Below are 12,516 nucleotides of genomic sequence, written 5' to 3' on the forward strand. Positions count from 1 at the left end.
TTCCTTTCTCTCACTGAAAGATTCTCACCGTGGTTTATCAGAAGCTAAAGATCTCTTCCTAACCCTGTATTTCTGTAGGAAGAGTTTGCCTGTTTGCAGCTACAACTTAGAGAGCAACACAGGCATGAGTTGGATTCCTTGAGATCCTCCCTTGCACTTCAGTATAAAGAGGACCTGATGAAAATGAAGATGGATCTGTCAGACAAATATGCAGCAGAAATTGAGGCCTTGAAAAGAAAGCATGGCTTAGAACTTGAGCAGCTCCATGCCCAGCTTTCAGAACAACACTCTAAAGGTAGGATGGCCTGACAGACTGGGAAGGGAAACAGTGAGCTGCTTGTGTGGCTCAAATTTTTCTTTAAATGGGCTTCTCTGAGGAAGTTTTCACCTAATTAGTTTACTCTAAACTCTGGGGAACATTTAACAGATGTTAATCCCTTTCATTGAGGACTTATGGTCACTGGAGTTGCACATCTGAAGATGTGGTGACCTGAAGTTGTTTATTCTGTAGTAAAAGCTGCTAGAACTGTGGAGCAGTTCCTAAAAGGAGTTGATCAGGTTTTCATTTTTGATGCCTAGAAGGGCACTGTCATACAAACATTTGGACTAACAATACATAACTTAGTTAATTCAACACACGTGGTTATAATTGTATTCCACTGTATGTTGGTTAAAAGGATTAGTGGAGCTTTTTTAATTTGCACTTAGATTTCTTATCTTCAGTTATTTATTTTTAATACTTGAGAGGATATCAAAACTGCTTAAATTAGAATATTTAGAGATCTGTCCCATCTGACTTCTGGGGAAATGCCTTGTGTAAATATGATGTGCAAAAGAGGAGATAAAACTTCCATAAATCTGCCAGTACATTGCCCAGAAAGAAAATCTGCTCCTCTGGCTGCTGCAGATAAGGAGGGAGGTCCTGCCACGGGTTTTATGATTATTCTGTGTGTGTTAATACTGGTAAATTCCCAAGGTGGTGATAAAATGGAACAGAGTCTAAAACCATCCAGCTAAGGGGTTCTCCTTGTCCTGTATTTAGCGTGGCTACTGACAAACTGCACAGCTGACAATATGCAGCTTTATTTCTGTGCCTCAATAGGAGCTGTTAAAATAAATTCCAGCATGTCATTTTATTGTGTGGCTTGGATTTTTCTTTTGGTTTTGTTTTCCCTTCCAGAGATCACCAAAGTGTGTCTGCAGAGTGTTCAAGATGTGGCACGTCAGGTGGAGGTGGAGGTGGCTGAGCGAGTGTCTGTGCTGGAGGAGGAGCACCAAGCCAGGCTTGCTCTCCTCAACTCTGAGAAACAGCACATTGCAGAGCTCTCTGAGGAAATAAGGCTTTTAAAGGAAGAGCTTATAAAACAAAAAGATTCTTCTGAGCAAAATGAAAAGCATCTGAAAGAAGAAATGGAAAAGGTAATTTTGTACTGCAGAGCTGTTTTGTGTAGAGCTGGGTAAGCTCCAGCCTGGTGGGAAGGCTAAGCAGCACTTGAATTTAAAAGTTCCAAGTCCATTAAAGCTTTGAATGGACTTGCCTGGGTAGACAGAAATGTTGGACACTTCTGTTTTGGGGTGCCTCTTGTACCTGAGAGCTGAGGCAGTCAGACATGGCACCATCACTCTTACATGTTAAATCGGCTGTTCCAGCTGAGGGTCAGCTTGGAATCAATGTTAATTCATTGCTTCAATTGTGGCATATTTGAATGCTTGTGAGAATTAGATGGGTGAGGCTCTTATTTATCACATCCTCCTTTCCACCCTTTTTAAAGAGCCATGGGTGTGTGTGTCCTTTTGCAGCCTCACAAACTGATGGAGGAGGGCAGAGACTGTCTGGTTTTGCCTTCTCTAATGGAGCAATCATTTGTTGCTTTGGCTTCTGGTTTTGTGCTACATCTCTTTTATGTGGCTTTTAAAAGAAATTTAAAAGGGATTTTTATTCATGTCTAATATAAACACCTAAGATGCCCATAGCTGTGTAAGTTGAACTCCTGAAAAGAAGGTGTGACCTCAAGAGAAATCATCATAGAGTACCATATTAATTCAAGAATTCTGCCTTAATTTTTTCTTATCTTCATAATCCAAGTTAATTCTTAATAATGCATTGAATTTAATCCATGCCAGTTTATCAATGGTCATTTCAGCCTTACTTTCATTAGGAAGGGTTACTCCACTACAAGAATTTAATCTTTTCAAAACCTTAAATGGCTGAGAGTGTTCATGCACTTCAGTCTGGTTTTGGTGGTTTATTCTTTTTTCTTTTAAATAATTGTCTTCACAGGTAAAATATAAAATTGCTGAGGATCACAAAAAGGAATTAAGAGAAGAAGTCCAGAAAATAGAGACTATGTACAAAGAAAAAGAGAAGAAATGGCAATGTGAAAGTGAGGCCCAGAGAATCCTGGCAGAAGAGAAGTTATCACTCTTGCACACAGAACTGCAAACCAGAGCAGAATCTGAGAAGCAGAACTTACAAAAACAGTTTGAACTCCGTGAAGCTGAAATGATTCAGCTTCAAGATCACCAAGCTGCCAGAATTCTGGAGCTGGAGAAGCTGGTGAAGGAGCAGCAGAACAACTTGCAGCAGCTGGAGGACAGCCTTGCAGGTGCCCAGGCTGTGCAGAAAGCTCAGCAGCAATATCAAGCTGACCTGGAGGCAGCCAAAGCCCTCATGGCAAAAGAAATGGAGAAGGCCACGCTCTGCCTGCAGGAAGAATGTGCACTGAAACTCCTGGAAGCACAAAAGAAGTAAGTTTCCCTTAGAATTCACTCATTGTGAGAGCTGCTTTGTCTTATTTTAGACTTTGTGGTAGTGCAAGGCAGTCACTTGAGGGCACTGTCTGACTTCACAGGCTCTAGGCTTGGCTTTGTGCAAAGGCATTTCATCTAGTCTAGCCAACAAAATCCAGTCAAGTTTTGCCTGCTAAGAGTACAACACAGCTGGAAATCATGGGAAAGCCTTCAGAGAGAAGTGTAGTAGGACACAGAAGTGGAAAAATTCTCCAAATGTCTTTCAAGAGTTGCAATGAATGTCACCAAGCTTTTCCTGGTGAATGAAGCTTGTGCTAGCCATTGAATGCTGAGGTTGATGGGGCCTCCTTTGGTATTCTGTAGTTCTGGTTAGGTGCTGGAACTCCTGTTTTTCTTCCCCTTCCTACACCTGTTGTTTCAAGTGAATTAAAAGAAGTAAACAATCACTTGTTGGTATTTGCATGCTTTGCTTCAAAATTATCCCTTCTTCCCTCCCCAAAAATGTTCACAGAACAAGACTGGAGAAATAATGACTGTAAGGAAGCACTGAAAGCAGCAACTTAACTTGTGATAATTGGGTTTGTTTTAATTATTGGTGTCTGCATGCAGAAATGCTGTAGTTGCTGATTGCAGTCAAGGGCAGCACTGCAGATAGCAAATCTCCTGCACCAAGCTTTAAACAGAACTCAGCTGAGTTTGGAGGAGCCCCCAGGTGTCCCACAGAGACCTCCACAGTGGTTTCATGTCTGTCTTTCCCAGATGTTTTTAGAGGTGTTGGTTATGACAGTTCATTTATTTGCAGACAGCATTTTGAGATGTAGCAATGTGTCCACCATGAGATACTGTCAGGGCTGTACTTCTCCAACACATTTCTGTGTATTTTTAAGTTTATAGGGGTGCCAGTTTCTGTAGTAATAACCAGCTACTCCCAAGTGACTCTGCAGAAACCTTTAATTATGTGGCTATGAAATTGTCATTGTGGCTTGCTTTGAATTTAGTTCTGTATTTGAAGCATCAAGTAAAACTTGTAAAGGCTAAGTGAGGTCTATTTCTTTTCCTTGGGTTATTGTTTATTAGCTCAATTATTTTAAAAAGAAGTGACTTTTTTGACAATAGTCTCTTAATTTTCTTGGGAATAATGCAGGTTTATGGAGGAGCACAAAGCAATGACTCAGAAATTCACAACTGAGCAAGAGCTTCTTCTCCAAAAGCTGAAAGAGAAACACGTAGATGAGCTGGAACTCCAAAGTCAGCAGTTAGAGGAGAAGCATCAGCAGCAGATTTTGTCCCTGACAGCTGATTTGCAGGCAAAACACCAAGCTGAAATTGAGACACTTAAATCTACACTGGAAAGTAAACAGCAGATTCAGCTCGAAAGTTGTGTTGCTGAACTACAGACAAAGCACCAGGCCCAAATCGATGAGCTGGAGGTGAAACACTTATCAAATCTGGATTCCTTGGAGTCTTCCTACCTAGCTGAAATTCAGACTATAAGAGATGAGCACAGCAGGGCTCTGGAGAAGCTGCAGCTGCAGCACAGGGAGCAGCTCCAAGAGCAGGATAAAATCCATCAGGCACAGCTGCTTCGGGAGATGGAGGTGCTGAAATTGAAGCATGCTGAAGAACTTCAGCTTTCCCAAAATAATCTGAGAATTGAGCTAGCTACTGTTAATATGGAAAAGCTTAAAAGCATGGCTCTTGAAGCAGAAGAGGCTCATAAGGTGAGTCAGAAAACCTGGCAGAGGAGGTGAAATTCCAGGGCACACTGTGTGGGATCCCCTTTTCCCTTGTTCTCAGGGGATATTTTCACAACCCCTTTGTGCCAGCACTGACACATTGTGTGGGGCCATAACAGGAGCTGAACCAGGAAACCTCAGCTGAAAATGAAATCCATCTGTTGCTTCCTGCCCCAAATGCTCAGTCTAGTGAGTTTTCTGTATCATCTGTGGAAAAGGCACAAATGAGGTCCATCTTTTAATGTCTTGAAGATTGGAGGGTCTCCATTTTGTGGTTCAGACCTTTTCTTCCTGGTCAGAGCTGTTGTGTAATTCTTCAGAAAGTGATTAGACCAAAGTAAATGCAATTCTGGAGGTTAAGCCACGTCTGAAGGAATCTAAAGATCCTTCCAAATAAGTAAGGATTTACAAAACTTTTGCTGGATAAGAAAAATAAACCCATTTAAATGTTTTGGAGAGTATGTATATGTATGTATGCTCATTCTTCATGAAACAATCTTGTTCCTGTTTACTTCAAAAGCTTTGGTACAGCATGTGCTTGACAAATGGGTTGCAAAGATCATTGTACTTCTTTTTTTCTCTCCCCTTTTTTTAATTACTGCTCACACAGGATGATCTGAACACAGCTCTTCGAAATCAAAGGCAGTTGCTGGAAGAAGAAAAACGCCTGGCTCTGGATCTGTTACGTGAGGAAGTGTTGCAGATGGAGGAGAAGCACAGGAGAGCACTCCAAGAGCTGCAGGATCTCCACGAGGCAGATATTAGGAAACATAAGGAGCAGTACTCCAGGGAGCTGGAAGAAGAACTGGGGAAATTAAAAGCACAGCATGAACAAGAGCAAGAGGTCAGAATGCTGCTAGAACCTAAACCCAAACCCATCCATCTTTTATCATAAAGTAAACCCAGTTTTAGTAAGCTTAGAAATGAGGCTGTACATGTAGATGGTCTTTGAATTTCTTTTAACAGTGCTAACAGTAAGAGGACACAGTCTGACTTGTGCAGATGCAAGCAGGCACTGGTGTTGTATTACACTCATGTGGTAGGAAAAGTCACAAACAAAAGGAGCTTTATCCAGCTAGAGCCACAGAACACATTTAGTGAAAATATTGCTAACTTTTGCTTTTTCAATTACTAAATTGAAAATTTGGTGATGTTCCAAATAACTCTTAAATCATTTCTAGAAGGATAGATTGCCTGGGGAGAAAGTTTCATTAGTTTCCTGGGAGGTTCTGTAGGTGATTCAGTCTTCAGGCACATTATCCTAGAAACAGGATTTGTGTTCTGATGACTACAGTGACTCTTCTTAGAGAAAACAGTAGGAAAAAAAACCCTAGATGACCAAAAATCTCTCAAACCTTTCACTATTGTATCCCAGGATAATTGCATTAAACAGAGATGTGTAATGCTTGCTCCCATTTGAGCAAGGGAAATCACATCTTAACCAAATATGCTCTCCCTGTGTTTCTCCCCCTCTCTTTCCTCTTTATTTTTCTGAATTTCTTTGAGGGAAGTGACTGTTGGAAAGAATAAGTCAGGGATACTTTGTTAGTCTGACCTGCTGGTCTCATAAATACAGGAGATACTCGATACCTCATGCTTGGTTGCTTATCTATTTTTATCAACCTGCTTTTTTTCTTTACTCAGCATGATGATAGACAGCAGCCCTGCATGACCTTGAGGATTGTCAATGTACTCTTCAGAATTTGGTTTAGCTGGATGGGTTTGAGTTCATTTTGTCTTTAATTCTAACCCTGTGGCTAAAATATTTGATATTCCTTCCTTGTCTGCAGCTGTATGCTTCTGCATCAGCTTCTGAAGTAAACTCTGTGAGAACAGCTCTTCTGGCTCAATTTGAGGAGGTAAAATTGAAGCAGCAGCTCCAGTTCCAGGAGGAGATTGAGCTGTTGAAGTGTCAGTCAGAGTTGCTGCTGGAACAGCAGATTGCACAGCTGAAGGTAGGCTCTGGTGAAAATGCTCTTCTGAGTAAGCCCTGGGAGTGTGTTTCACTGAAAAAAGAGCATTTGGTGTAAGATTTTTGTTCTTCAGCCTCTAAAATAGAGTCTGAGTGAGATGTCTCCCATGCTTCACAATGTTAGAACTAGAAAAACAGCACTGGAAATAAAGCAGTGTTCTGTGAGCAATTTACCACAGGGTTGTCTTCAAGTCCTGAACTGGATGTGAGGTGTCCTTCAGCCAAAACCAAAGCACTGAGCAGCATTCCTTGTGTGCATGTTCAGTTTGTCTTTTGAGACTTTTTCTTCTTAGTGTGTCTGCAGAGACTGTGCCCTTCTGTCATCCCACATCTACTGCACAGACTGTGTCTATGTGGCAAAATATTCAGTATTATCTAAGCTTTGACCCAGTGTGGGCTGGCAGGGAGCTCTCTGTCTATGAGGTGCTTTGTTTGTTGCTCTTGTTGTTAATCTCTGCTTTCATGATAACATCATGATAACATAACAAGTTCCCTGCCTCTGGCCCTCTGTGTGCTCCTGATCAGTGTTTGACCTCTCTCTGCCTGGTGCAGCTGTCTTGTGAAACAGAGGGCACAAGTGTGTCCTGCAAAGCTGCTGCAGGTATATTTGGCACTGCTGTCCTCAGCTGAACCTTCAGCCCCCAGAATCTGGGGCTGGACTGAGGGTCATACAGAAACTCCAGAGATGATCTCTGCTTTTTTCTCTTAGGCTGCCTTAATCAGCATTTGCAACACCAGAAATTTCACTTTCTGTTGAGACTTTTCTAGGGCTAATTCTCCTGCTGTCTGTGGATTCAGCTGGGTTTTTTTCCTCATGTACTTGCTAACCAGTGTTTTGTGCCAGAAGAGGCTGGCTGGATCTCCTTGCAGTGCCAGACTGGGCTGTGCTGTGGGCTGATTCAGGTTTTTACAGCAAGCCTTTCCCTTCCCACTCCCCTGTGCTGCTGTGCAGTTCTTCCTGCCAGCCTGTTCCCTTGGTTCTTCCCTCTGCCTCCCCAGCAGATTTGAGGTATTCAGAATTGCTGTCTGTGCTCTGCCTTAGTCCCTAAGTGCTTCTGAGAAGAACAAGCAGGCTGCTTTGGAGATTTTGTCCACAAATGCCATGTTCTAGGTCAAGGAAACTCATCCTACCCCTTTGTGTCAGCCCGTTTTTACCTTCCTGCTAGAGCATGGGGCAAAGACTGGCTCAGTCTTCTGCACAGGATCCATGTCAGTTCAGGTGACTGCAGGTCTTCTGCTCTGAAATCTTATTTCTTGCCATGGGGAAAAACCTCTTTTCTTGACTTGCCAATGTAAAAAATTGGTGTATTGTATTGTTGTTCATAGATAAAATTGTGTCTCATCAGTGCTGGGTGCAGGGGGACAGTCACTGCCCTGGTTCTGCTGGCCACACTGTTCTTGACTTTGATCAGTTTCAGAATAATTTAGTTGATTTGGAGGTGTTGGTGTGTAATTACTGCTTATTATTCTGAGAGGCAAAATGTGTACTTCTAAAGAATACAGAAGAAATACAGGGGATGTTGGAGGGTTTTTTTTGGAGGATGGTGGTGGTGTTTGGGCTTTTTCTTCTCTCAGTAAATCCAAGTGTATGTGATTTATGCAGGAAGAATTTGAAGCTGAAAAGAAGGCATCACTACATGACAAGGAGCAGATGTTGATTCAGGAGAGGGAGAAGGCACAGGCTGCTCACCAAAAGGAACAAGAAATGTTATCAGCTCAGCTAGAGGAAAGAGCAGCAATAATTAACCAGGTGTGGAGGAAATAATTTAATAATTTAAGATTTTAAATGTGCTTTTTGGAGTGTGTTTTAGCACAGGGCTCTGCCTCCATGTGTGTAGAGAGACTGCAGGTATAATTCTTGTGCAATGTTAGACTGGGGGGAGCAGAGTAACACCAAGAATTTCCTGGCTGGGAATGCATTACTCTTTCAGGCTCTTCTTGTAGGACTTGATGAGGATTGAGAATGTTGGCATGGGAGCAGAATGCTCTTCTGTCTTGGCAGTTTTCTCCCAAATGGATATTTTGACTTATTTCCTAGTTTACTGATGAGACAGAGTTTCTGACAAGGGCAGTAATTTGTTTTTCAGCAAAATGTGGAGGTGGGGGTAGGTACACACCTACAAATATGTATTTTTATTTATATGTAATCATATGTTTTAATCTGGTATAGGTGTAATCTGAAAAAATAAATATAAGGAGAGAAGTAATTTTTCTAGAAACTCGTTTTCAGGTGGAGTTTATAAAGCAAAGTTTAGGTGCAATTGTTGACTTTGTTGTGTTGTCACTGTGCTTCCACAGCTGGAGAAGACAGTGGCCTCTTTAAAGAATGAAATAGGGGAGACCAACTCTGAACTGGAGGCACTCTTGCAGTGGCGGGGCAGGGAAAACCAAGAAGGAGGAAATTTGGTGGCTTTGCTGAGATCTGATATTGAGCAGTCCAAGGAGGAAAGGTTTGTTCAGCTTTGGTTCCATAATGCTTAGTGCTTTTCTATTTGCTTGTTTTCTCTCTTCTCTTAAATCAATAACTAGGCAAAATTAAGCCAGCTCAAAATAGTAGAGTTGGAGGATGATATATTGCTTTTATTTGCAAATTATTTAAAGGTTTTATAAATTAACGACTTATTCTGACATTAAGAGCAAGTGGGGGTTTTTTCTTGCTCTTTCTTTCAGCATGATGAAGACTTTGGTGTTTTGGGGTTTCTGCTGTCTCCAATCTTGGAGAAATCTGAAAAATGGAGAGAGGTTCTGTGACCAAGAGACTTTCAGATGGAGTGGATTGGTTTGATGTGTCACGGGGATTACAGAAGCTGTCACGTTGAATAAGCTTCAAGAATTCCCTCTCTCATCTTTCCAAAACTGGCTTAATCTTAAAAGTAAAATATTTTGATAAATAGAAATAGAGTTTTGTTGTCAGGTCTGCCAGAACACCCTCTAGTTGTAGCAGACTCCTTGCTCCTCCTGCTGTGGCAGTGTCTTCCTTGCTGGTGCTTCCATAGCTATGGAAGGCTGAGATGCTGTAGTGTCATCTACCTTTGGAGATGGCAAAGGTGTTTTGCTGGGATGCCTCAGGTTTTAGCTTTTCTATTTTTCAGTTTCTGTGCTGCTTTAGTGTGTAGTGAGCTTCACATTAGGGGATGGTGAGCTCTTTTCACAGAGCAGGGAGACAAAACAATTCCTGCTCCAGCTGGGGACCAAGGACAACTGATCCAAATCTCAGTCCCAAGAGCACAAACAATGTGGGCTGGAGAGAGAAAATCAAGAGGGATGGGACTTTATAATTATAGCTACAACTGGACAATTAACTCCAATATGCAAATGGACCAGAACTTCTCAAAGTGAGAGATCCCATGACCAGTTGTCCATCTTGTGACCATTTTGGTTCATCTTGGGTGCAGCCCTGGCCTGGCTCTGGTGCTGCCCAAGGTGGATCCATTGAGGCCTTTAATAAATCCCTGCTTTATTCTTTAGCTCTGTCTGGCCTCTGTTCTAGGTCAGCCTTCAGAAAGCATCAGCTGTGCCAGCTCTTTAAAAATGACCTGGTTTTTGTGAGTCATCTGCATGATCTTCCCTGATAACTGCCCAACCATGGCAGATACCCATTTTAGACTGTCAGGTTTACAGTAACTTCAGTGTCTCTCAAATCAAGTGTGTGCAATTTTTCACATGTTCAATCTGCTTTTGTTCTAGGGAAAAACTGCGTGAATCTTATCAGCACGTTTTGAAACTGCTCATGGAACTGGTGAAGGCCACAGCAGTTATTGAGGACCTCATCTGCAGCAAGATTGGGCTTTGCCTTGATGACAGTCTGCCTTCTGGAGATGCTAAAGAAGCTCAGAGTATTGTGGAAGAAATGGGATTCATGCAGTATTTCAAAGCCAAAGAAAACCATCACCTAGAAAAAGGTGAGTACAGATCAGCAAACCTGGATGTAATCAGTTCATATTCTTGAAAAGTGCCTTTTCATATCCTTTTGTATGGATGAAGATCAGAGACAATCTCTTTTTGCAGTGTTTGTGTCTTTCAGAGCTGCTCCACACTAAGATTGTGTCTGCCAGTGTTATCTGTTTGATTCTTTTAACAGTGCAACTACTACAGTGTTGTTAGGAAACCTTGGCTAGATCACGGGGCAGGAAAATGGACTTGGTGAATGCAGAGTTCCAGGTCCTGATGTATAGCACAAGGTTGCCAAACCTGGTGAAAAACCCTCATGATTTTTCAGCATTGAGTCGTTGATGTGTCCAGGTTTTCATCTTGTGCTGCATGTCCAGGTCCATGCCTGATGTCAGTTTTCTGTGTCAGCAGTTTTGTGGCTAGCTGTCACTTTGCTGTGTTTTCCAACAGCTTCCTTGTTTTCAGTAGAGGAGCTGCTTGATGAAACTCTGACAGAACACAACCAGCTGTCTGCAGGGACTGATGAGGTGTCTGAGTTGAGCCAATACTTATGTGAAAGTGTTTTGGCAAAGCCAGAATTGGTGTGTGAGAGTGAAGAAGCCATACTGAAAATTTGTCATCGGTTGCGCACTGCAGTGGAGAGACTCCTGGAACTGGTTACAGAGTCAACTAAACAAGTAAAGCTTTTAATCTTTTACAAGTGATCTAGAGGCAGCCTAGTCTGGTGGAAGATGTCCCTGCTCCTGGCAGGGGTTTGGAACTAGCTGGTCTTTCAAGGTCCCTTTGAAACCAAAGCATTCCATGGTTTTGTGTATAGAAGTGTGCAATCAGTTTTAAGGCTGTGTATTTCACCTTGGAACAGATCCTGTGGGAAGGCAATGGATTGGTCACCTGAAGTAGATTGAAACTGGGATTTTAAATTCATTTGGTAACTTCAGGAGACCAGGAGGTTTTTTGAGGGTGTTTTATCACACTTCACACTGATGCCTTTTCAACACTGATAAGCAGGTTCAGGAAAATTCAGTCCCATGTCAGAATGCTTGGGGAAAGTGTAGATAGCAGCAGGCAGATGTCCTTGTAATTATGTGCTGCTTTAATTGTGACAAAAGGAGATGCACTTACTCAAGTTCTTCTATGAATGCACTATTTCCATAGTGATTTTTGCAATGTCTAAACTGCACATCTGGGGTAGATTCACAAGCACTGTGTACATCTGAGGATTTAATTTAGTGTGACAAGAATTACTTTGTTGGGTAAGGAAGTCCCTAATTAAAGTGAAGATGGGAAGGGGAAAAACGTGTCTGAAATTAATCTACTCCTTGGGTATTTTGTGAAACCCAGAGATATGTGCCTGTGTGAAATATATTCACTGTCTTCAAAAATCCCTCCTAGAATGAGGTGCATAAATTTGCTCTTAGGTACTGATGATGCTTCCACTGAGACATAGCCAACTTGTGGTTGAAGCAGTTGGCTAAGCCATGGCAGGTCTGGGTTCTAGGTGACCCTCATCAGCTGTGGTCCAGCATACTTTGCTTACAGGTGGTGTTCCTTGGAAAGCTGATGATAGATGGACTTCACTGTGTATTAGTCCTGACTGAATCTGTTGAAGAATTTATGTGTAAGGATACTTTGAGTTTCAAGTGGCTCAGGAAGTGTCAAGCTAAGCAGTTCAGCCAATAGGGAGGTATTTGTCTTTATGCCCAGTGAAGAAACTCATGTTCCTCAGCAAGACTTGTGGCAGAAGTACTGGTGTGCAAGCAGAGGGACTCGCCAAGTGTCCGGAGGTTTTGGGCAAAGTCAGCTTAGTACTAAAATGAACCTTCAAAACTTGGAATTAATGCACAACTGGTATTTAAAAATTGAGATTTTTGTTGCAATGTCTGTAGTGTCTGATGCTGGGGCAATTGTTGACTTGCAGCTGGAGAAGATGCACGAAAACCATGCCCAGTTTGAGGAGGAGTTCAGGCGCCGCAATCGGGAGACGGCGCAGGTGGTGAGTCAGCACCAGGAGCTGCTGCAGTGCCTCAGCGAGGAGAGCGAGGCCAAGAACCAGCTGGCACTAGAGCTTCACAAGGCAGAGGGTGAGAAATGGATCGCAGGGTCCTTTACTCACAGCTTGTTCCTCCCAGCATTTGGAATGTGCTTTCTGTTTCCTGCGTTTCTTGG

At 42.3% G+C, this 12,516-nt stretch overlaps 1 protein-coding gene across 4 annotated transcripts in view; it reads left to right on the plus strand.

Annotated features, from left to right (window-relative positions):
- PCNT (pericentrin) overlaps positions 1-12,516 on the plus strand; it is a 64,178-nt gene that overhangs the window by 20,915 nt on the left and 30,747 nt on the right. For 2 of the 4 annotated variants that reach the window (XM_050987532.1, XM_050987534.1), the window contains exons 17-27: positions 79-295; positions 1,181-1,419; positions 2,282-2,748; positions 3,896-4,472; positions 5,098-5,331; positions 6,278-6,442; positions 8,063-8,209; positions 8,758-8,909; positions 10,147-10,361; positions 10,816-11,027; positions 12,269-12,431. In XM_050987532.1, the coding sequence (XP_050843489.1) occupies positions 79-295; positions 1,181-1,419; positions 2,282-2,748; positions 3,896-4,472; positions 5,098-5,331; positions 6,278-6,442; positions 8,063-8,209; positions 8,758-8,909; positions 10,147-10,361; positions 10,816-11,027; positions 12,269-12,431 (2,788 nt within the window). Of the gene's footprint in view, positions 1-78; positions 296-1,180; positions 1,420-2,281; positions 2,749-3,895; positions 4,473-5,097; positions 5,332-6,277; positions 6,443-8,062; positions 8,210-8,757; positions 8,910-10,146; positions 10,362-10,800; positions 11,028-12,268; positions 12,432-12,516 lie in introns of all 4 variants that reach the window. The other 2 variants (XM_050987531.1, XM_050987533.1) reach the window with 2 other exon arrangements.

This window comes from Serinus canaria (genome assembly GCF_022539315.1).
Source record: "Serinus canaria isolate serCan28SL12 chromosome 7 unlocalized genomic scaffold, serCan2020 HiC_scaffold_29, whole genome shotgun sequence".
Taxonomy (NCBI): Eukaryota; Metazoa; Chordata; class Aves; order Passeriformes; family Fringillidae; genus Serinus; species Serinus canaria.